The sequence below is a fragment of the Hemiscyllium ocellatum genome, chromosome 17 (genome assembly GCF_020745735.1).
Source record: "Hemiscyllium ocellatum isolate sHemOce1 chromosome 17, sHemOce1.pat.X.cur, whole genome shotgun sequence".
NCBI classification, from domain to species: Eukaryota; Metazoa; Chordata; class Chondrichthyes; order Orectolobiformes; family Hemiscylliidae; genus Hemiscyllium; species Hemiscyllium ocellatum.
Genome location: NC_083417.1, coordinates 2,202,198 through 2,227,397, shown reverse-complemented (window position 1 = coordinate 2,227,397; position 25,200 = coordinate 2,202,198). Strand labels below are relative to the sequence as shown.

The window sequence follows — 25,200 nt, the reverse complement described above, 5'->3', positions numbered from 1 at the left end:
GTGTTGGTGGGTTTATGGGCTACCGTGATGCCAAGGGGTCTGAGTAGTCTGGCAGTCATTTCTGAGATGTCTTTGATGTAGGAGAGAGTGGCTAGGGTTTCTGGACGGGTTTTGTCTGCTTTTTTGGGTTTGTTGCTGAGTTTGTTGTTGTTTTCCTCCTCTTTAGTGAATTTTATGCCAGTAAGGGTATTATTGATGGCCTTGAAGGTTTCCTCTAATTTGTTGCATTTAGTGATGACTACGGGGTCATCCATGTAGTGGACCCAGAGTTTGGGTTGGGTGATTGGCAGGGTTGTTTGTTTGAGTCTCTGCATTACTGCCTCTGCTAAGAACCCTGATATCGGAGATCCCATGGGTGTTCCGTTGGTTTGTCTGTAGGTTTTGTTGTTGAAGGTGAAGTGGGTGGTAAGGCATAGGCCCACTAGCTTGGCGATACTGTCCTTGCTGATAAAGCTGGTGGTGTTTGGTGACTGTGTCTTTGGATCTTCTAATAGTGTAGTCAGTGTTTTCTTGGTCAGGTTAATGCTGATTGATGTAAACAGGGTTGTTACATCAAAGAAGGTCATTATTTCATTCATTCTATCTTAGTGTCTATGGTCTTCAAGAACTATTGGGTGGAGTGGATGGAGTGGGGTGAGTCTTCTACTAAGTGTTTTAGTCTTTGGTGTAGCTCCTTGGCCAGTCTGTAAGTTGGTGTTCCAGGTAGCGAGACTATGAGTCTGAGGGGAGCTCCTGGGTTGTGAATTTTGGGTAATCCGTAGAAGCATGGTGTGTTGGATCTGCCTGGTTTCATTTTTTTTGGAAGTCGGTCTTATTTATTTCTCCAGATTTCTCAAGTTTTTTGAGTAGGGCTGTGATTTGGTTCTCTAGTTGTGGGGTCAGGTCTATCGCCACTTGTTGGTATCTGCAAGTAGTGTGTTCGCTTTCTCAATGTAGTCTCTTTGATTTAAAATGACTGTCAAGCATCCTTTGTCTGCAGGTAGGATAACAATGTTTTTTTTAAGTCTTTCCAGTGCTTTCCTTTCTCGTGTATTGAGTGTGTTTCCTTCCTTTTCTCGCTTAATGTTGGTGCGACTACCTGTCTGATGGATTGTTGGGTTTCTTCTGTGAGTTGGTTGTCTTTCAGTGTTGTTTCTAATGCTGCTAAGAAATCTTTCTTGTCCACATCCTGGCAGTTGTAATTTAATCCTCTTACTAAGACGGCTTTTTCTGTGTCTGTTAAGGGTCGGTCAGATAAGTTTTTTTTTATCCATGCTTCTGTGTTGTCATTGCTGTTACTTTGAGTAAGTTTATCTAGTTTTTTTTCTGCACGTCTAGTTTTTTCATTTTCTGTGTTTGTCTCTGTGTAATATCTATGACTTGTTGTAATGTGTCTGTCCAATCATGGTCTGTTGCATGACTGAGTAAAGATTTTTGATGCAAAATTTCTGGGAGTCTATTGTGGGCATCATTAATCATTTCTCTAAGCATTCTGCAGGTGTTTTGCTCTGCTATTCTTATGGCTAGTGGGGTGGTAAGGGGAGGTTTGTGTTGAAGACATTTAGGTAGTACCCATTTCCTCATTCCTGCTTTCTATTTATGTATTTGGGTTACTTTGGGTTGGTGATGTCATTTCCTGTGGTGAAGTCACTTCCTGTTCCTTTTCTCAGGGGGTGGTAGATGGGGTCTAACTCGATGTGTTTGTTGATAGAGTTCCAGTTGGAATGCCATGGTCCTAGGAATTCTCGTGCATATCTCTATTTGGCTTGTCCTAGGATGTCCTGGAATACCAACTTACAGACTGGCCAAGGAGCTACATGAAAGACTAAAACACTAAGTAGAAGACTCACGCCACTCCATCCACTCCACCCAAGAATTCCTGAAGACCATCAAAGACACTAAGATAGAAGAGGATGAAATAATGGTAACCTTTGATGTAACAGCCCTGTTTACATCCATCAACATCAACCTGGTCAAGAAAACACTGACTACACTATTAGAAAACCCAAAGGCACATACACCAAACACCACCAACTTCATCAGCAAGGACAGTATCGCCAAGCTAGGGGACCTATGCCTTACCACCCACTTCAACTTCAACAACAAAACCTACAGAACACCCATGGGATCTCCGATATCAGGTTTCTAGCACAGGCAGTAATGCAGAGACTCAAACAAACAGCCCTGCCAACCACCCAACCCAAACTCTGGGTCTGCTATGTGGATGACACCGTAGTCATCACTAAACACAACAAGTTAGAGGAAACCTTCAAGACCATCAATAAGACCCTTACTGGCATAAAATTCACTAACGAGGAGGAAAACAACAACAAACTGCCATTCATAGATGTCACAGTGGAGTGAACAGCCAATGGGGAACTTCAAACCAGCGTCTACAGGAAAACAACACATATAGACCAAATACTGAACTACAGAAGCAATCATCCCAACATCCACAAACGAAGCTGCATCAGAACATTATTCCCATGAGCCACCTCTCACTGCAGCACAGAGGAACTACACAGAGATGAGGAAAATCACCTAGACCGTGTAATCAAAAAGAATGGGTACCCAATGAACACAGTCTGCAGACTTCTCAGCAACAAACCCAAACAGCAGACAAAACGTGCCCAGAAACCCTAGCCACTCTCTCCTACATCAAAGACATCTTGGAAATGACTGCCAGACCATTGCCAGATTCCTTGGTATCACGGTAGCCCACAAACCCACCAACACACTAAAACAGCAGCTAATGAATTTGAAAGACCCTATACAGACAACAAGCAAAACTAACGTCATTTACAAAATACCGTGCAAGGACTGTAACAAACACTACATTGGACAAACAGGCAGAAAACTAGCCACCAGGATACATGAACACCAACTAGCCACAAAACGACATGACCCTCTCTCACTAGTATCCTCACATATGGATGAGGAAGGACACCACTTCGACTGGGACAACACATCCATCCTAGGACAAGCCAAACTGAGAGACACATGAGAATTCCTAGAAGCATGACATTTCAACTGGAACTCTATCAACAAACACATCGAGTTAGACCCTATTTATCACCCCCTGAGAAAAGGAACAGGAAATGACTTCACCAAAGGAAATAACATCACCATAGGAAATGACATCACCAACCCAAAGAAACCCAAACATGTAAATAGAAAGCAGGAATTTTTAGTGTAGCTTCGCATGAGGTCCACTGAAGATATTACCCAGTAAGGTAACAAAACATCTGCAAATGAACCTTTCAGCTCAGCGAGCAAACCTACATCCTTTCCAAAGCTTCCACATGATGCGGTGACAAGAACCGTATACAATACTCCAGGTGCAGCCACACCAGTGTCTTGTACAGCTGCAGCATGACTCCAAAACTCAATCCCCCTGACCAATAAACACCAACACACCATATGCTTTCTTAACAATTCTATCAACCTGGGTGGTGACCTTTAGGTGTTTATGACCTGGACACCAAGATCTCTCTGTTCAGCTACACTGCCAAAAATTTTACCATAAGCCCAGGACTCTGCATTCCTGTGACTTCTTCCAAAGTGAACCACATCACTTTTCTGCATTAAACTCCATTTGCCACTTCTCAGCCCAGCTCTGCATCTTATCTATGTCCCTGTGTAACCCACAACATCCTTCACCACTGTCCACAACTCTGCCTACCCTAGTGTCATCTGCAAATTTACTAACCCATCCTCCTACACCCACCTCCAGATCATTTATAAAAATGACAAACAGCAGTAGCCCCAAGACAGACCCTCGCAGCCCATCACTGGTAACTGAACTCCAGGATGAGCATTACCCATCAACCACCAGCCTCTGTCTTCTTTCAGCTAGCCAATTTCTGATCCAAACCGCTAAATCCTCCTCAATCCCAAAACTCCTTATTTTGTGCAATAGCCTATTGTGGGGAACCATATCAAACCCCTTACTGAACTCCATATACCCCACATCAACCACTTTACCCTCATCCACCTGTTTTGTCACCTTCTCAAAGAACTCAATAAGATTAGTGAGGCACGACCTACCCTTCACTAAACCGTGTTGACTACCGTAATCAAATGATTCCTTTCCAGATCACTATAAGTTCTATCTCTTATAACCTTTGTCAACACTTTACCCACAACTAAAGTAAAGCTCATTGGCCTAAAATTACCAGGGTTATCCAGACTGTCCTCCTTTAACAAGGGAACAACATTTGCTCTCCTCCAGTCTTCTGGTACTACTCCTGTCGACAATGATGACATAAAGATCGAAACCAAAGGCTCTGCAATCTCTTCCCTGACTTCCCAGAGAATCCGAGGATAAATCCCATCTGGCCCAGGGGTCTTATCTATTTTCAGATCTTCCAGAATTACTAAAACCTCCTCTTTGTCAACCACAATCCCATCTAATCCTATAGCCTGTATCTCTGTATTCATGCTAACATTGTCCTTTTCCAACGTGAATACTGACGAAACAGATTCATTAAGCACTTCCCCTATGTCCTCAGATTCCACACACAACTTCCCACTACTATCTTTGATTGGCTCTGATCTTACTCTAGTCATTCTTTTATTCCTGATATACCTATAGCAGGCCTTAGGGTTTTCCTTGATCCTACCCGCCAACAACTTCTCATTATCCCCTCCTGGCTCTTCTTAGCTCTCTCTTTAGACCTTTTCTTGCTAACTTATAACTCTCAAACCCCCTAACTGAGCCTTCACTCCTCATCCTCACATAAGCCTTCCTCTTCCTCTTGACAACAGCTTCAACTTAGTCACTGAGTCATAGAGCTGTACAGCATGGAAACAGACCCTTCGGTCCAACCCGTCCATACCGACCAGATATCCCAACCCAATCTAGTCCCACCTGCCAGCACCCGGCCCATATCCCTCCAAACCCTTCCTATTCATATACCCATCCAGATGCCTTTTAAATGTTGCAATTGTACCAGCCTCCACCACATCCTCTGGCAGCTCATTCCATACACGTACCACCCTCTGCATGAAAAAGTTGCCCCTTAGGTCTCTTTTATATCTTTCCCCTCTCACCCTAAACCTATGCCCTCTAGTTCTGGGCTCCCCCACCCCAGGGAAAAAACTTTGCCTGTTTATCCCTATCCATGCCCCTCATGATTTTATAAACCTGTTATAAGGTCACCCCTCAGCCTCTGATGCTCCAGGGAAAACAGCCCCAGCCTGTCCAGCCTCTCCCTGTAGCTCAAATCCCCCAACCCTGGCAATATCCTTGTAAATCTTTTCTGAATCCTTTCAAGTTTCACAACATCTACCTTCCCTGCCTGATAGGTATATACTTATCAAGGACTTGAACTAGCTGTTCCTTGAATAAGCTGCACATTTCAACTGTGCCCATCCCCTACTATTTCCTTTCCTATCCTATGCATCCTAAATCTTGCCTAATTGCATCATAATTGCCTTTTCCCCAGTTATACCTCTTTCCCTGCGGTATATACCTATCCCTAGAGTCGAGATTAGAGTGGTGTTGGAAAAGCGAAGCAGGTCAGGCAGCATCCGATGAGCAGGAAAATCAACATTTCAGCCCCTCACCCCTTGTTGGCCTGTCTACATACTGTGTCAGAAAACCCTCCTGCACACATTGAACAAACACTGACCCATCTAAACTACTTGAATTATTGTATTCCCAGTCAATACTGGGGAACTTAAAGTCCCCCATTACAACTACCCTGTTACTCCTGCTCCTATCGAGAATCATCTTTCCTTTCCTCTACATCCCTGGAGCAATTCAGAGGCCTATAGAAAACTCCCAACAGGGTGACCTCTTTTTTTCTTGTTTCTAACCTCAGCCCATACTACCTCAGTGGATGAGTCCTCAAACATTCTCTCAGCTGCTGTAATACTACCCTTGATTAATAATATCACATCCCCCCTCTTTTACAATCTTCTCTGTTCTTGCTGAAATATTTAAATCCCGGAACCTGCAACAACCATTCCTGTCCCTGCTCTAGCCCTGTCTCTGAAATGGCCACAACATCGAAATTCCCAGGTACCAACCCACGCTGCAAGTTCACCCACCTTATGGCTCCTGGCATTGAAGTTGGTCGCCATACTATAGGAAGGATGTGGAAGCTTTAGAACGAGTGCAGAGGAGGTTTACCAGGATGTTGCCTGGAATGGTAGGAAAATCTTATGAGGAAAGGCTGAGGCACTTGGGGCTGTTCTCATTGGAGAAGAGAAGGTTTAGGGGAGATCTGATAGAAGTGTATAAGATGATTAGGGGTTTAGATAGGGTAGATACTAAGAACCTTTTACCGCTAATGGAGTCAGGTGTTACTAGGGGACATAGCTTTAAATTAAGGGGTGGTAGGTATAGGACAGATGTTAGGGGTAGATTCTTCACACAGCGGGTTGTGAGTTCATGGAATGCCCTGCCCGTATCAGTGGTGAACTCTCCTTCTTTATGTTCATTTAAGCGGGCATTGGATAGGCATTTGGAAGTTATTGGGCTAGTATAGGTTAGGTAGGACTCGGTCGGCGCAACATCGAGGGCCGAAGGGCCTGTACTGCGCTGTATCCTTCTATGTTCTATGTTCTATGTTCTACACACATTTCAAACCAACATCCTGATTGCCGGTGCTCTCTCATGACCTTGTAAACCTATCCCTGACCTCACTAGCCTCAACCTCCTCCACACTAGAACTCAGGTTCCCATCCCCCTGCTGCTTTAGTGTAAACCTCCACCCCCCTCAAAAGAGCATTAGCAAATTCCACCCTGTCCAGGATATTGGTACCCCTCTGGTTCAGATGAAGACCATGCTGTTTAGAGAGGTCCCACCTTCCCCAGAATGAGCCCCAATTATCCATATACCTGAAACCCTCCCTCCTGCACCATCCCTGCAGCCACGTGTTCAGCTCCACTCTCTCCCTGTTTGTTGCCTGACGAGCACAGAGCACAGGCAGCAGACCAGAGATAACAACTCTGTTTGTTCTCGCTCTAAGCTTCACCCGAGCTCCCTGAATTTCTGTCATAAATCCCCACCTTCCATCCTCCCGATGTCGTTGGTGCCGATGTGGGCCTTGACTTGGGGCTGCCCTCCCTCCCGCGCAAGGGCCTGAAACCACGCTCAGAGACATCACGAACCCTGGCACCTGGGAGGCAACACACCAACCGTGAGTCTCTCTCATTCCCACAGAAGCTCCTATCTGTCCCCCTCACTGCTGCTTAGAGGACATTCTGTGGCCTTGCCACCCTCAGTGCTTCCTCCAATGTTGTTCAACGTGGACGGGTAACGATTCATCACCTCAGCTGTTCGGGGAGGTGGCTGAGAGGTCAATGTTCAATGTTTGACGAAGCGGAACCGCGACATAGTGCATCACAGTGGCACCACAAGGTAGACTGATCGGCTGTTCATCAGGGAGACTTTGGTTGCATTGTACTGTCTCCTCGCAGTGCTGTTGTATTGTGCTGTCCCCTCTCAGTGTTGCTGCATTGTACTGTCCCCTCTCTGTGTTGTTGCAATGTACTGTCCCCTCTCAGTATTGTTGTATTGTGCTGTCCCCTCTCTGTGTTGCTGCATTGTAGTGTCCCCAGTCAGTGTTGTTGTATTGTACTGTCCCCCCTCAGTGTTGTTGTATTGTACTGACCCTCTCAGTGTTGCTGCATTGTACAGTCCACTCTCAGTGTTGTTGTATTGTGCTGTCCCCACTCAGTGTTGTTGTATTGTACTGTCCCCTCTCAGTGTTGCTGCATTGTGCTGTCCCCCCTGTGTTGTATTGTGCTGTCCCCTCTCAGTGTTGTTGTATTGTACTGTATCCTCTGTGTTGCTGCATTGTGCTGTCCCCTCTCAGTGTTGCTGCATTGTGCTGTCCCCTCTCAGTGTTGTTGTATTGTACTGTCCCCTCTCAGTGTTGCTGCATTGTGCTGTCCCCTCTCAGTGTTGTTGTATTGTACTGTCCCCTCTCAGTGTTGCTGCATTGTGCTGTCCCCTCTCAGTGTTGTTGTATTGTACTGTATCCTCTGTGTTGTTGTATTGTACTGTCCCCTCTCAGTGTTGCTGCATTGTACTGTCCCCCCTGTGTTGTATTGTGCTGTCCCCTCTCAGTGTTGTTGTATTGTACTGTATCCTCTGTGTTGCTGCATTGTGCTGTCCCCTCTCAGTGTTGCTGCATTGTGCTGTCCCCTCTCAGTGTTGTTGTATCGTACTGTCCCCTCTCAGTGTTGCTGCATTGTGCTGTCCCCTCTCAGTGTTGTTGTATTGTATTGTACTGTCCCCTCTCAGTGTTGCTGCATTGTACTGTCCCCTCTCTGTGTTGCTGCATTGCGCTGTCCCCTCTCAGTGTTGTTGTATTGTACTGTCCCCTCTCAGTGTTGCAGCATTGTACTGTCCCCTCTCAGTGTTGTTGTATTGTACTGTCCCCTCTCAGTGTTGCTGCATTGTGCTGTCCCCCCTGTGTTGTATTGTGCTGTCCCCTCTCAGTGTTGTTGTATTGTACTGTATCCTCTGTGTTGTTGTATTGTACTGTCCCCTCTCAGTGTTGCTGCATTGTGCTGTCCCCTCTCAGTGTTGCTGTATTGTGCTGTCCCCTCTCAGTGTTGCTGCATTGTACTGTCCCCTCTCTGTGTTGCTGCATTGCGCTGTCCCCTCTCAGTGTTGCTGCATTGTACTGTCCCCTCTCAGTCTTGTTGTATTGTACTGTTCCCTCTCAGTGTTGTTGTATTGTACTGTCCCCTCTCAGTGTTGCTGCATTGTGCTGTCCCCCCTGTGTTGTATTGTGCTGTCCCCTCTCAGTGTTGTTGTATTGTACTGTATCCTCTGTGTTGTTGTATTGTACTGTCCCCTCTCAGTGTTGCTGCATTGTGCTGTCTCCTCTCAGTGTTGCTGTATTGTGCTGTCCCCTCTCAGTGTTGCTGCATTGTACTGTCCCCTCTCTGTGTTGCTGCATTGCGCTGTCCCCTCTCAGTGTTGCTGCATTGTACTGTCCCCTCTCAGTCTTGTTGTATTGTACTGTTCCCTCTCAGTGTTGCTGTATTGTACTGTCCCCTCTCTGTGTTGTTGCATTGTACTGTTCCCTCTCAGTGTTGCTGCATTGTACTGTCCCCTCTCATTGTTGTTGTATTCTGCTGTCCCCTCTGTGATGTTGTATTGTCATGTCCCTTCTCTTGCTGTGTTATGCCGTCCCTTTTCAGTGTTCCTGTATTGTGGTGTCCCCTCTCAGTGTTTCAGAATCATAGAGCCATAGAAATGTATAGCATAGAAACAGACCCTTCGGTCCAACCTGTCCATGCCGACCAGATATCCCAACCCAATCTAGATCCACCTGCCAGCACGCGGCCCATGTCCCTCGAAAGCCTTCCTATTCATATACCCATCCAAATGCCTCTTAAATTTTGCAATTGTACCAGCCTCTACCACTTCCTCTGGCAGTTCATTCCATACACGTACCACCCTCTGCATGAAAAGGTTCGGTTTCTCTTACGTCTTTCCCCTCTATGCCCTCTAGTTCTGGACTCACCCACCCCAAGGACTTTGTCTATTTATCCTATCCATGCCCCTCATAATTTTGTAAACCTCTATCAGGTCACCCCTCAGCCTCCGACGTTCCAGGGAAAACAGCCCCAGCCTGTTCAGCCTCTCCCTGTAGCTCAAATCCTCCAACCCTGGCAACCTCCTTGTAAATCTCTTCTGAACCCTTTTCAAGGTTCACAACACCTTTCCAATAGGAAGGAGACCAGAATTTCACGCAATATTCCAACAGTGGCCTAACCAATGTCCTGTACAGCCACAACATGACCTCCCAACTCCTGAACTCAATACTCTGACCAATAAAGGAAAACATACCAAACACCTTCTTCACTATCCTATCTACCTGCGACTCCACTTTCAAGGAGCTATGAACCTGCACTCCAAGGTCTCTTTGTTCAGCAACACTCCCTAGGACCTTACCATGAAGTGTATAAGTCCTGCTAAGATTTGCTTTCCCAAAATGCAGCACCTCGCATTTATCTGAATTAAACTCCATCTGCCACTTCTCAGCCCATTGGCCCATCTGGTTCATGTCCTGTTGTAAACAGAGAGACCCCTCTTCACTGTCCACTACACCTCCAATGTTGGTGTCATCTGCAAACTTACTGACTGTACCTAGTCTGCTCGCATCCAAATCATTTATGTAAATGAAAAAAAGTAAAGGACCCAGCACCGATCCTTGTGGCACTCCACCGGTCACAGGCCTCCAGTCTGAAAAACAACCCTCCACCACCACCCTCTGTCTTCTACCTTGGAGCCAGTTCTGTATCCAAATGGCTAGTTCTCCCTGTATTCCGTGAGATCTAACCTTGCTAACCAGTCTCCCATGGGGAACCTTGTCGAATGCCTTACTGAAGTCCATATAGATCACATCTACTGCTCTGCCTCATCAATCCTCCTTGTTACTTCTTCAAAATACTCAATCAAGTTTGTGAGACATGATTTCCCACGCACAAAGCCATGTTGACTATCCCTAATCCGTCCTTGCCTTGGACTTCGGAGAACTAGGAAGAAGGCTGAAAAGCAGGATGTCCAGGGTGGTTATCTCCGGTTTGCTTCCAGTTCCTCAGGCTGTTGAGGCCAGAAACAGGGAGATAATGGACTTGAACGTGTGGTTGGGGATCTGGTGCAGGAAGCAAGGATTTAATTTCTTGGATCACTGGGGTATGTTTTGTGGAAAGCATAAATTCTACAAGAGAGACGGTTTGCACCTTAATAGGTTAGGGACCAGCATTCTGGCAGGCAGGTTTGCTACTGCAACACAGCTACGTTTAAACTAAGTAAAGGGTGGGGTGGGGGGGAGCAAACTCGATGTTTAAGAAGGAAATTAAAGGGAAAGTTAGAACATGGGAAGTCAAGAAAGACAACTGTATCAATGAGGCAGAAACCTCAGAAAGGGATCATGCTGTAAGGTTGAGTGAAATAGGAGTTGATGGGAAGGATGAGGGCAGTAACAAATTAAAAATACTATACATGAATGCATGAAGTTTTAGAAATAAGATAGATGAGCTTGAGGCTCTTTTGGAAATTGGCAGATACGATATTGTGGGGATAACTGAGACGTGGCTTCAAGTGGACAGGGCCTGGGAAATGAATATTCAAGGCTACACGTGCTATCGTAAGGACAGACTGACGGGCAGAGGGGGTGGGGTGGCCATGTTGGTAAGGGAGGATATTCAGTCCCTTGCGCGGGGGGACCTAGAGTCGGGGGATGTAGAGTCAGTGTGGATAGAGCTGAGAAATACTAAGGGTAAAAAGACCCTCTCGGGAGTTATCTACAGGCCCCCAAACAGTAGTATGGATGTTGGATGTAAGTTAAATCAGGAGCTGAAATTGGCCTGTCGCAAAGATATTACTACAGTTGTTATGGGGTATTTCAACATGCAGGTAGACTGGGAGAATCAGGATGGTATTGGACCTCAAGAAAGAGACTTTGTGGAGTGCCTCAGAGATGGATTCTTAGAACAGCTGGTGCTGGAGCCGAACAGGGAGAAAGCAATTCTGGATCTGGTATTGTGCAACAAACCAGAATTGATCAGGGACCTCGAAGTGAAGGAGCCATTGGGAAGTAGTGACCATAATAATAAGCTTCAATCTGCAATTTGAGAGGGAGAGGGTACAGTCGGAACTGACAATATTTCAGTTGAATAAAGGGAACTATGGAGCTATGAGGGAGGAGCTGGCCAAAGTTCAATGGTGCAATATCTTAGCAGGGATGACAGTGGAGGAACAATGGCAGATATTTCTGGGTATAATGCAGAAGATGCAGGATCAGTTCATTCCAAACAGGAAGAAAGATCCCAGGAGGAGGCAGGGGTGGCCGTGGCTGACGAGGGAAGTTAAGAAACATATAAAGTTAAAAGAGAAAAAGTATAACATAGCAAAGATAAGTGGGGAAATGGAGGACTGGGAAGCTTTTAAAGAACAACAGAGGATTACTAAGAAGGAAATACGCAGAGAAAAAATGAGGTACAAAGGTAAACTGGCCAAAAATGTAAAGGAGGATAGTAAAGGCTTGTTTTAGGTATGTGAAAGGGAAAAAAATGGTTAAGACTAAAATTGGGCCCTTGAAGACAGAAACAGGGGAATATATTACGGGGAACAAAGAAATGGCAGAAGAATTGAATTGGTACTTCAGATCTGTGTTCACTGGGGAAGACACAAGCAATCTCCCTGAGGTAACTGTGGCTGAAGGATCTGAACTGAAGGGAATTTATATTTGCCAGGAATTGGTGTTGGAGAGACTGTTAGGTCTGAAGGTTGATAAGTCCCCGGGGCCTGATGGTCTACATCCCAGGGTACTGAAGGAGGTGGCTCGGGAAATCGTGGATGCGTTGGTGATTATTTTCCAGAGTTTGATAGATTCGGGATCGGATTGGAGGATGGCTAATGTTGTACCACTTTTTAAGAAAGGTGGGAGAGAGAAAGCAGGAAATTATAGACCAGTTAGTCTGACCTCAGTGGTGGGAAAGATGCTGGAGTCTATTATAAAGGATGAGATTACGGCACATCTGGATAGTAGTAACAGGATAGGTCAGAGTCAGCATGGATTTATGAAGGGGAAATCGTGCTTGACTAATCTTCTTGAATTTTTTGAGGATGTAACTCTGAAGATGGACAAGGGAGATCCAGTAGATGTAGTGTACCTGGACTTTCAGAAAGCTTTTGATAAAGTCCCACATAGGAGGTTAGTGAGCAAAATTAGGGCACATGGTATTGGGGGCAAAGTACTAACTTGGACTGAAAGTTGGTTGGCTGATAGGAAACAAAGAGTAGTGATAAACGGCTCCCTTTCGGAATGGCAGGCAGTGACCAGTGGGGTACCGCAGGGATCAGTGCTGGGACCGCAGCTTTTACAATATAAGTTAATGATATAGACGATGGTATTAATAGTAACATTAGCAAATTTGCTGATGACACAAAGCTGGGTGGCAGGGTGAAATGTGATGAGGATGTTAGGAGATTGCAGGGTGACCTGGACAGGTTAGGTGAGTGGTCAGATGCATGGCAGATGCAGTTTAATGTGGATAAATATATGGTTATCCACTTTGGTGGCAAGAACAGGAAGGCAGATTACTACCTAAATGGAATCAATTTAGGTAAAGGGGCAGTACAGAGAGATCTGGGTGTTCTTGTACACCAGTCAATGAAGGTAAGCATGCAGGTACAGCAGGTAGTGAAGAAGGCTAATAGCATGCTGGCCTTCGTAACAAGAGGGATTGAGTATAGAAGCAAAGAGGTTCTTCTGCAGCTGTACAGGGCCCTGGTGAGACCACACCTGGAGTACTGTGTGCAGTTCTGGTCTCCAAATTTGAGGAAAGACATTCTGGCTATTGAGGGAGTGCAGCGTAGGTTCACGAGGTCAATTCCTGGAATGGTGGGACTACCTTACACTTAAAGACTGGAGCGACTGGGCTTGTATACCCTTGAGTTTAGAAGACTGAGAGGGAATCTGATTGAGACATATAAGATTATTAAAGGATTGGACACTTTGGAGGCAGGAAACATGTTTCCGCTGATGGGTGAGTGCCGAACCAGAGGACACAGCTTAAAAATAAGGGGTAGGCCATTTAGGACAGAGATGAGGAGAAACTTCTTCACCCAGAGAGTGGTGGCTGTGTGGAATGCTCTGCCCCAGAGGGCAGTGGAGGCCCAGTCTCTGGATTCATTTAAGAAAGAGTTGGATAGAGCTCTCAAGGATTGTGGAATCAAGGGTTATGGAGATAAGGCAGGAACAGGATACTGATTAAGGATGATCAGCCATGATCATATTGAATGGCGGTGCAGGCTTGAAGGGCAGAATGGCCTACTCCTGCACCTACTGTCTATTGTCTACATCCTGTCCCTCAGGATTTCCTCCAACAACCTGCTCACCACCAAGGTCAGGCTCACCGGTCTATAGTTCCCTTGCTTGCCTTTAGAGCCCATCTTAAACAGTGGCACCAGTGTTGCTGCATTGTGCTGTCCCCTCTCAGTGTTGCTGCATTGTACTGTCCCCTCTCAGTGTTGCTGCATTGTACTGTCCCCTCTGAGTCTTGTTGTATTGTACTGTCCCCTCTCAGTGTTGCTGCATTGTACTGTCCCCTCTCAGTGTTGCTGCATTGTACTGTCCCCTCTCAGTGTTGTTGTATTGTACTGTCCCCTCCCAGTGTTGCTGTATTGTACTGTCCCCTCCCAGTGTTGCTGCATTGTACTGTCCCTCGCAGTGTTGTTGCATTGTGATGGTGCCAATCTCATGCCTCCCCTTTCCCCAGGTTCCTGGTCCTGTGGAGTGCCCTGCTGGTCATAAATCCGACCACACAAACCGTGATGGCGTTGACCTTCTCCAGTTATGTTCTGCAGCCAGTGTTCCCTGCCTGTGTGCCCCCTTACATCGCATCAAGACTCCTAGCTGCTGTCTGCCTTCGTAAGTATGGGCGTTCACCATATCGAAGGCACCCTCTCCCCCCGGTCACCCATTCCCCCCGGTCACCCCCTCCCCCCGGTCACTCCCTCCCCCCGGTCACCCCCCCCCCCTCCCCCCGGTCACTCCCTCCCCCCGGTCACTCTCTCACCCGGTCACTCTCTCACCCGGTCACTCTCTCCCCCAGTCACCCACTGCCACGGTCACCCATTCCCCTGGTCACTCCCTGTCCCGGTCACCCATTCCCCAGTCAGCCACTGCCCACGGTCACTCACTGTCCCAATCACCCACTCCCCTGCTCATTGAGTCTGCACTGACCTCTGAACAGCATCGACCCCCCCACCCCCGTTCCCTTGGCCATTACTGTGGGTAATTTAACACAGCTCCCAATCCACCCCAACCTGAACATCTTTAGACTGTGGGAGGAAACTGGAGTATCTGGAGGAAACTCATGCAGACACGGGGAGAATGTACAAACAGGCAATTGCCTGAGGCTGGAATCGAACCTGGCTCCCTGCTGCTGTGAGACAGTCCTCGTGTTGTTAAGTATCCTGGTGACTTTGCTGCATTTGCTTTTAGTGGTTTGCTGGGCAGCCCCAGCTGGTTGGAAATCCTGTCAGTCCCCTGGTCTCTGGAGTGTTGGCAGTGCAATCACTCTCTCCGCAGTCGCTCTGTAACTGTCTTCATCTGACTGTGATGGCCAAGTTGGTTTACAATGAATGCTGGTGTTAGACCAAGGGGGGACGGCCTGTGTGAATGTTAGGATTGTGCCTGATTAATTTGTGATTGTCTTCGCAGCCAAGATGTACAGGGAGGGAGAAGATTTAATACCAAATCTATAAAATAATGCAGCAGGATCGAGACCATTCTGCCCATTAATCCTTTGACAGCTGTTTTAGAAAAGCGATATGATTAATCTCATTCCCTTGGCCTTATTGCTACCTCTGCAGTTTCTCGTCTTCAAGTATCCAACTGGTTCCGTTTTGGAAAGTTCTTATAGAAACAGCTCCCCCTGCCTTGTGCTGTCGGAAGGATGTTGTGAAACTTGAAAGGGTTCAGGAAAGATTTACAAGGATGTTGCCAGGGTTGGAGGATCTGAGCTACAGGGAGAGGCTGAACAGGCTGGGGCTGTTTTCCCTGGAGCGTCGGAGGCTGAGGGGTGACCTTATAGAGGTTTATAAAATTATGAGGGGCATGGATAGGGTAAATAGGCAAAATCTTTTCCCTGGGGTGGGGGAATCCAGAACTAGAGGGCGTAGGTTTAGGGTGAGAGGGGAAAGATATAAAAGAGACCTAAGGGGCAACTTTTTCACGCAGAGGGTGGTACATGTATGGAATGAACATTTAAATGCCTAACAAAGGAGCAGCGCTCCAAAAGCTAGCAATTTCAAATAAACCTGTTGGACTATAACCCGGTGTTTGATTTTTGACCTTGTCCGTCCCAGTCCAATCCAGTATCTCCACAGCATTTAAAAGGCACCTGGATGGGTATATGAATAGGAAGGGTTTGGAGGGATATGGGCCAGGTGCTGGCAGGTGGGACTAGATTGGGTTGGGATATCTGGTTAGCATGGATGGATTGGACCGAAGGGTCTGTTTCTGATAGGGACAGAATGAGATTAATTACAGAGTAATGCTCACTCAACAATGCGATTTTTGAGAAGATTTGTGGCTCAGGTTGAGGTTCAGGTTGTATGTTTGCTCACTGAGCTGGCAGGTTTGTTTTCAGACGTTTCGGCACTATGCTGGGGAACATCATCAGTGAGCCTCTGGTGAAGCACTGGTGTTCTGTCTCACTTTCTGTTTGTGTGCCTGGGTCTATTACAGTGGGTGTTATCATTTCCATGTTTTTTTCTCAGAGGTTGGTAAATGGGATTCAAATTGTTGTGTTTATTGATGGAATTCCGGTTTGAATGCCAGGCCTCTAGGAATTCCCGCGTGTGTCTCTGTTTAGCCTGTCCTAGGATGGATGTATTGTCCCAGTCGAAGTGGTGTCCTTTTTTGCCTGTGTGTAACAATACTAGTGAGAGTGGGTCATGTCGGTCGGTGGCTAGTTGGTGTTGGTGTATCCTGGTGTCTAGTTTCCTGCCTATTTGTCTGATGTAGTGTTTGGACAGTCCTTGCATGGCAGCCCCCAGGAACTATGAGCAGCAGAAGAAAAATACCTATCCAGCGTATTCAAGGAGAATGGGTACCCGATAAACACAGTCCACCGATTCTTAAACATCAAACCCAAACAGGGAGGCACAACACCGCCCAGAAACTCTAGCCATACTACCAGACATCAAAGACATCTCGGAGATGACGACCAGACTACTCCGGTCCCTTACCATCATGGTAACCCATGAACCTACCAACCCACTGAAACAGCGACTGATGGACCTAAAGGACCAACAACCAGCAAAACGAATGCCATTTACAAAATGCCATGCAAGGACTGTACAAACACTACATCGGACAAATAGGCAGGAAACTAGACACCAGGATACACCAACACCAACTAGCCACTGAACGACACGACCCACTCTCACTAGTATCGTTACACACAGGCAAAAAAGGACACCACTTTGACTGGGACAACACATCCATCCTAGGACAGGCTAAACAGAGACACACACAGGAATTCCTAGAGGCCTGGCATTCAGACTGGAAAATTCCATGAATAAACACAGCAATTTGGATCCCATTTACCAACCTCTGAGAAAAAACATGGAAATGATAACACCCACGTAACAGACCCAGGCACACAAACAGAAAGTGGGACAGAGCACCAGTGCTTCACCAGAGGCTCACTGATGATGTTCCCCAGCATGGTGACAGGACGTCTAGGCTCAGTACAGAGTCACATTTACCTGGAGGTAAGTGGGATTGGGAAAGACAATGTTTGTAAAGTGCCTCATTGTGTTGGTGTTCCCACAGTGCTGCTGACCTGGGTGAACTGTTTCCGTGTGCGGTGGGTTACCCGTGTCCAGGACCTCTTCACCGCCGGCAAGCTCCTCGCCCTTGGACTCATCATCGTGATGGGCTTCGTGCAGATCTGTAAAGGTAGGTGAGACATCACTCCTTGGTTTACCACAAAGCTCCCTTCCTGATCCCTCTCTGTCTCTGCTGCATCCACACTGTGGAATTTATAGCTCGTAATCCATAACAATATCCTGCATTTATATAGTGCCTCTTGTGTAATCAATGAACCCAAGTGCTTTCCTAGAACCCACTTAAGACAATCATATGATCCAACCACAAACAATACTGAAGGGCTTATGCCCGAAACGTCAATTCTCCTGCTCCTCAGATGCTGCCTGGCCTGCTGTGTTTTTCCAGCACCACATTTTTCAACTCTGGTCTCCAGCATCTGCAGTCCTCACTTTCTCCACGAACAATACTGGGCCAATGACCAACCATTTGGCCAGTGGGGTAACTGTGAAGGAGACTCTTAAGGAAGTTATGCGGTTTCGGGAAGGGGTTTCAGAGTTAGAGAGGTGGGACTGTGAATGATGGGAGAACAAGGATAAAAGTGTGAAAGTTTAAGTGTCCAAAGTTTGGGAGAAGATTTGTAGCTCGGGTGCTCGTTGTTGTGGTTCTGTTCGCCAAGCTGGGAATTTATGTTGCAGACGTTTCGTCCCCTGTCTAAATGACATCCTCAGTGCTTGGGAGCCTCCTGTGAAGCCCTTCTGTGATCTTTCCTCCGGCATTTATGGTGATTTGAATCTGCCGCTTCCAGTTGTCAGTTCCAGCTGTCCGCTGCAGTGGCTGGTATATTGGGTCCAGGTCGATGTGCTTATTGATTGAATCTGTGGGTGAGTGCCATGCCTCTAGGAATTCCCTGGCTATTCTCTGTTTGGCTTGTCCTATAATAGTAGTGTTGTCCCAGTCGAACTCATGTTGCTTGTCATCTGAGTGTGTGGCTACTAAGGATAGCTGGTCGTGCCATTTTGTAGCTAGTTGGTGTTCATGGATGCGGATCGTTAGCTGTCTTCCTGTTTGTCCTATGTAGTGTTTTGTGCAGTCCTTGCATGGGATTTTGTACACTACATTGGTTTTACTCATGCTGGGTATCGGGTCCTTTGTCCTGGTGAGTTGTTGTCTGAGAGTGGCTGTTGGTTTGTGTGCTGTTATGAGTCCTAGTGGTCGCAGTAGTCTGGCTGTCAGTTCAGAAATCAATAAGCACGTCAACCTGGACCCTATATACCGGCCACTGCAGCGGACAGCTGGAACTGACAACCGGAAGCGGCAGATTCAAACCACTACAAATGCCGGAGGAAAGATCACAGAAGCGCTTCACAGGAGGCTCCCAAGCACTGTGGATGTCACCTAGACAGGGGACGAAACGTCTGCAACACCAATTCCCAGCTCGGCGAACAGAACCACAACAGTTTAAGTGTTGCTGGACTGAGAATGAGCCCTGAGGGGAAATCCTGTGGCAAGGAATGAGTTTGACAACAGACTGAATGGAACTGCTCAGAATAAAACGGGATAAGATCGAGTTCCAGTTAGGTCGGCCTTTTCAGAATGCAGTCGTGCTGGCTAGCACTTTACACGATCAAACCAGCTGGGTTACAAATCATACATGCTTTTATTTAAAATTTGTGCTGGACAAAAATGTGGTTAGCTTTAAATGTAAGAGACAAAAATACTGCACATGCTGGTATCCAAGTAGACGGGCAGGCAGCTGGGGGGGGGGGGCGCAGCTGGGGGGGGGGAGCGTGGCAGGGCCGACGTTTCTTCAAAGGGGGGTTGTACCCGGGGTGTTGGCTTTGTTGCCTCCTGGTGCTGCCTGGCTTGCTGTGTTCTTCCAGCTTTATGCCTGTTCAGCTTTAAATATAAGGGCATGATCTTGAATGAGGGCATTCTAGCGAAGTTTGCTGATGATACGAAGTTAGGTGGACAGGCAGGTAGTACTGAGGAAGTGGGGAGGCTACAGAAGGATCTAGACAGTTTGGGAGAGTGGTCCAGGAAATGGCTGATGGAATTCAACGTGAGCAAATGCGAGGTCTTGCACTTTGGAAAAAAGAATACAAGCATAGACTACTTTCTAAACGGTGAGAAAATTCGTAAAGCCAAAGTACAAAGGGATCTGGGAGTGCTAGTCGAGGATTCTCTCAAGGTAAACATGCAGGTTGAGTCCGTGATTAAGAAAGCGAATGCAATGTTGTCATTTATCTCAAGAGGGTTGGAATATAAAAGCACCGTTGTGCTACTGAGACTTTATAAAGCTCTGGTTAGGCCCCATTTGGAGTACTGTGTCCAGTTTTGGTCTCCACACCTCAGGAAGGACATACTGGCACTGGAACGTGTCCAGCGGAGATTCACACGGATGATCCCTGGAATGGTAGGTCTAACAAACGAGGAACGGCTGAGGATCCTGGGATTGTATTCATTGGAGTTTAGAAGATTAAGGGGAGACTTAATAGAAATTTACAAGATAATACATGGCTTGGAAAGGGTGAACACTAGGAAATTGTTTCCGTTAGGTGAGGAGACTAGGACCCGTGGACACAGCCTTAGAATTAGAGGGGGTAAATTCAGAACAGAAATGTGGAGACATTTCTTCAGCCAGAGAGTGGTGGGCCTGTGGAATTCATTGCCGCAGAGTGCAGTGGAGGCCGGGACGCTAAATGACTTCAAGGCCGAGATTGATAAATTCTTGATGTCTCGAGGAATTAAGGGCTACGGGGAGATTGCAGGTACGTGGAGTTGAAATGCCCATCAGCCATGATTGAATGGTGGAGTGGACTCGATGGGCCGAATGGCCTTACTTCCACTCCTATGTCTTATGGTCTTATGGTCTTGAATGTGAGAAGACTGTAAATAGTAAATTGTAGATGTGGAGAATAATGGAAGGCTTATTTTTATTTGGGTTAAACATGTCCATGGTGAAATAAAAGCTCTTTGATTGAAAAATAAACCTAGATAAGATAAACAGGGAAGGGTAATTGAGATGGCACCCTCTGGAGTGTAGGGAACATACACAGCTCCAACACGCTGTGAACAACAACAGGAATCGCTCGGACATAATCACTCAATTCTTATTCATTAAAAGGTTCAGAGATATGGAAAGGGACAAGGAAATGGTACCTGTGTTTGGCGAGATTGTAAACTTTTTGCTATACTCCTGTACTCGAGTATACGGACAATAAAGAAATATAATTGAGAATTTTACTCACCATTAACTATCTTCCCTAAAGGCAGAATTACCCCCAGTGTGTGTGTGTGTGTGTGTGTGTGTGTGTGTGTGTGTGTGTATGTGTGTATATGTCTATGCACGTCTGTCTAAACATGTGTGTGTCTGTTTGTCTGTCTGTCTGTGTCTGTCTGTCTGTTTGCTGTGTGTGAATGTATGTGTGCCTGTCTGTTCTGTGTGAAGGTGTGTGTGAGAAAAAGAATAAGAGTAACCTCCCTAAGTTTACAATCTATGCCATGACTGATGAAGACAAGCATCCCATTTGCCTTCTTAACCCTGTCAGACAGACAGGATCCCAAACTCAGAGCAATGAAGAAGATGCAAGTAGCTTTCGCAGTCACCCTAGCCCTCAATCAACATCACAATGACAGACTACCCAGTCATTTGTCAATTGGTGACTATGGGACTTCCTGTGGGTAAGTTAGCCGCCATGTTTCCATCATCATCACTGAGATAACATTTAAAACTATTTACAAACAGAAATTCCTGGAGAAACTCAGCAGGTCTGACAACATCTATGGAGATAAACAGAATTAATGTTTTGAGTCCTTCAGAACAGATGCTTGTTCAAAATTGAAAGAAGCTGGAAAATGTGTTTTTTATGCTGTTGGCTGAGTGGCTGGAACAGAACCTCATTGTCTGAAACACATGTTGGGACAACGTGTGGGTGTGAAAGATGCTATCTAAATTCATGTTCCTTACTGTATCGTCTGGGTGTTCCAGTGTATAATTGGCTACGAATCTGTGCCGTGTCCAGACCCCACAGACTGAATTCTCTCTTTCCCCAGGTCATTATGAATTCCTAAAGCCCAGCAACGCCTTTGACAGTCAGACAGCTCCTGGAGTTGGTCACATTGCTCTTGCCTTCCTCCAGGGCTCGTTCTCCTACAGCGGCTGGAACTTCCTCAACTATGTGACAGAGGAGCTGGTTGACCCACGCAGGTACTGCCAGGATACAGGGCTCTCTCCGCTTTCACACAAGTGCCTGGGCACTGAGGATGGATTAGATATGACTGGAACTCCCTCCTGAACAGCACTGTGAGTGTACCCAGGCCATTCCGCCCATCAAGCCAATCCCACATTCAATACCATCGCAGCTGATTGAACACTTCAATCCCTTTTACACAGCCCATCCCCATTGCCCTCTATCCCATTGGGAATCAATCTCCACCATACACAGACTTAACGACTGAGCCTCCACAGAATTCCAAAGGTTCACATCCCTCTCAGTAAAATAACTTCTCCTGTCCAAATCAAGCAGGAAACATTCCCCCCACAGCACACATTCCTGCTGAGCTGCTCTTCGTTTACCTGCCCACAATAACCTCCCATTGTAAACTCAATGGATCCCCCTCTCAACCTGGCTTTCCACCTAGTTTTGCACCTACTCTTCATACGTCTACATCTTCCATGAAGGAAGTACTCTGCACGGCTGGGTTCTCCCACCGCTCTTGTTCCCACATTATATTCCACGTGCTACCAATGTCCAATGTGTGCAGGAGGGTTTCCTGACACAGTATGTCGAAGGGCCGACAAGAGGGAAGGCCTCATTAGATTTGGTGCTGGTTAATGAACCAGGCCAAGTGTCAGATTTAGTGTAGGTGAGCAATTTGGAGAGAGTGACCATAATTCAGTTACGTTTAGTTTATCGATGGAAAGGGTTAGGTACATGCCATGGGGGAAGAGCAATTATAATGCGATTAGGCAAGAATTAGGATGCATAGAATGGGGTAGCAAAATGCAGGGGATGCAGACAATGGAAATGTGGAGCTGGTTTAAGGAACAGATATTGCGTGTCCTTGATAGATATGTCCCTGTCAGGCAGGGAGGAAGTGATGAGGTAAGGGAACCGTGGTTTATGAAAGAAATTGCATCTCTTGTTAAGAAAAAGGAGGCTTGTGTGTTGATGAGGCAAGATGGTTCAGAGGCAATGGAGAGTTACAGATCAGCTCGGAAGGATTTAAAGAGAGAGTTAAGAAGAGCAAGGAGAGGACATGAGCAGTCTTCAGCAAATAGAATAAAGGAGAAACCGAAAGCTTTCTATAGGTATGTGAGGAATAAAAGGATGATTTGGGTAGGAAAGGGCCAGTCAAAGACAGAAGTGGGAAGTTGAGTGTGGACCCTGTGGAGATCGGCGAGGTGCTAAATGAACATTTCTCATCGGTTTTCACTCAAGAAAAGGAGAATATTGTAGAGGAGAAGAATGAGGTATGAGATATTAGACTTGAAAGGATCGAGGTTAGTTACGAAGAGGTGTTATCAATTCTAGAAGGAGTGAAAGTAGACAAGTCCCCAGGGCCGGATGGGATTTATCCAAGGATTCTCTGGGAAGCTAGGGAGGAAATAGCGGAGCCTTTGGCTTTGATATTTGAGTCGTCATTGTCTACAGGTTTAGTACCTGAGGACTGGAGGATTGCAAATGTGCCATTGTTCAAGAAGGGCAGTAGAGATGACCCAGGTAATTATAGACCAGTGAGCCTTACTTCTGTTGTGGGAAAGGATTATAAGAGATAAGATTTATAATCATCTAGCAAGCAACAATTTGATTTCAGATAGTCAACATGGTTTCGTCAAGGGCAGGGCGTTTTTTGAGTTTTTGAGAAGGTGACCAAGCATGTAGATGAGGGTAGGGCAGTTGAAGTGATATACATGGACTTCAGTGAAGCCTTTGATAAGGTTCCACATGGTAGGCTGTTGGAGAAAATGCAGAGACACGGGATTGAAAGTGATTTAGCAGTTTGGATTAGAAACTGGCTTTCTGGAAGAAGGCAGTGAGTGGTGGTTGATGGAAAATATTCAGCCTGGAGTCCGGTTACTAGTGGTGTGGCACAAGGACCTGTTTTGGGACCACTGCTGTTTGTCACTTTTATAAATTACTTAGACGCAGGTATAGGTGGATGGATTAGTAAATTTGCAGATGATACTAAAGTCGGTGGAGTAGTGGACAGTGTGGAAGAATGTTACAGGTTGCAGGGGGACTTGGATAAACTGCAAAATTAGGCTGAGAGGTGGCAAATGGAGTTCAATGCAGCTAAATGTGAGGTGATGCACTTTGGGAAGAATAACAGGAAGGCAGAGTACTGGGTCAATGGAAAGATTCTTAGTAGTGTGGATGTGCGGAGGGATCCAGGTGCATAGATCCCTGAAAGTTGCCACCCAGGTGGATAGCGCTGTGAAGAAGGCATACGGTGTGTTAGGTTTTATTGGTAGGAGATTGAGTTCTGGAACCACAATATCATGCTGCAGTTATGCAAAACAAGTCCCCTGGGCCGGATGGGAATATTGTACACCGTTCCGGTCACGCCATTACAGGAAGGATGTGGGAGCATTGGGAAAGGTGCAGAGGATATTTCCGTGGATGGTGCCTGGTCTGGAGGGAAGGTCTTATGAGGAAAGGCTGAGAGACTTGGGTTTGTTCTCATTGCAAAGAAGAAGGCTAAGAGGGGATTTGATAGAGACATACAAGATGGTCAGAGGATTAGATAGGGTAGACAGTGAGAGTCTTTTTCCTAGGATGATGACTTCAGATTGAACAAGAGGGCATAACTACAAATTGAAGGGTGATAGATTTAAGACAGATGTCAGAGGCTGGTTCTTTACTCAGAGAGTGGTAAGGGCGTGGAATGCCCTACCTGCTAATGTAGTCAACTCAGCCACATTAGGGAGATTGAAACAATTGTTAGATAACTTCATGGATGATTTTGGGATAGTGTAGAGGGATGAGCTGAGAAAAGTCCACAGGTTGGCGCAATATCGAGGGCTGAAAGGTCTGTTCTGCGCTGGATTGTTCGATGTTCTCACCTGCTCACTGAGACTGTCCGAAACCTGCTGAAACCACATTCTGGATTCCTGATGTTCCAGATGTTGTTATTCTGAACTGTTTTCCATTCTTCTTTTTAGGAATATTCCTCGGGCCATCTTCATCTCCATCCCCCTGGTGACGTTTGTGTATGTGTTCTCCAATGTGGCGTATGTCACAGCGATGAGCCCCCAGGAGTTGCTGCACTCTGGAGCGGTCGCTGTGGTAAGTGGAGCCAACTGTTTGAGTTTTCTGGGGATTTCCCACAAGGTTACCAAGTGAGGACAGAGCAAGGATTTCCCTCTTGATCGTGAGGAGCTCCTCAAGTTCCATTTATTATCAGAAGGATTGGTGATTTCAGGTCTACCCACACCCTGGAGCCAATCAGAGAGCACCTTGCAAAGGAAATTTATTACCCCTCCCTGATTGTTAACTGTTGGCCCAGTTCGAGGCTGCACAATGTCAACCGCATTGCTGTGGGTCTGTGCTCACACGTGAGACAGACCGGGTCAGGAAGTACATTGCCTTCCCAAAAGGGCATTTTTGACCCAGAGTGGTACCAGGGCAATCTGTCACTGAATAATCACTGTTACTGAAAGACTAGCTTTCAATACCATATTTAACCATTGAATCTCAATGGCCTCAGCTGCTGTGCTTGGATTTGTACTCATGTCCTGGATTCCTGGCCCCAGTTAAATTTGCACCATCACCCTGCACCTTTCTAAACCTCTGGTTAGGTCCCAGTTGGAACATTGCAGCCAGTTGAGATTGCTGGACTTTAGGAAGGCTGTGAATCTCCTTGAGATGGTGCAGAGGAGATTTATCATGGATCCAG

At 46.4% G+C, this 25,200-nt stretch overlaps 1 protein-coding gene across 1 annotated transcript in view; it reads left to right on the top strand.

Annotated features, from left to right (window-relative positions):
* Nucleotides 1–25,200, top strand: part of slc7a10a (solute carrier family 7 member 10a) — a 114,478-nt gene that overhangs the window by 74,928 nt on the left and 14,350 nt on the right. The window contains exons 4-7 of the mRNA XM_060838317.1: nucleotides 14,237–14,388; nucleotides 17,305–17,430; nucleotides 21,355–21,508; nucleotides 24,467–24,590. Coding sequence (XP_060694300.1) covers nucleotides 14,237–14,388; nucleotides 17,305–17,430; nucleotides 21,355–21,508; nucleotides 24,467–24,590 — 556 coding nt within the window. The remainder of the gene's footprint in view (nucleotides 1–14,236; nucleotides 14,389–17,304; nucleotides 17,431–21,354; nucleotides 21,509–24,466; nucleotides 24,591–25,200) is intronic.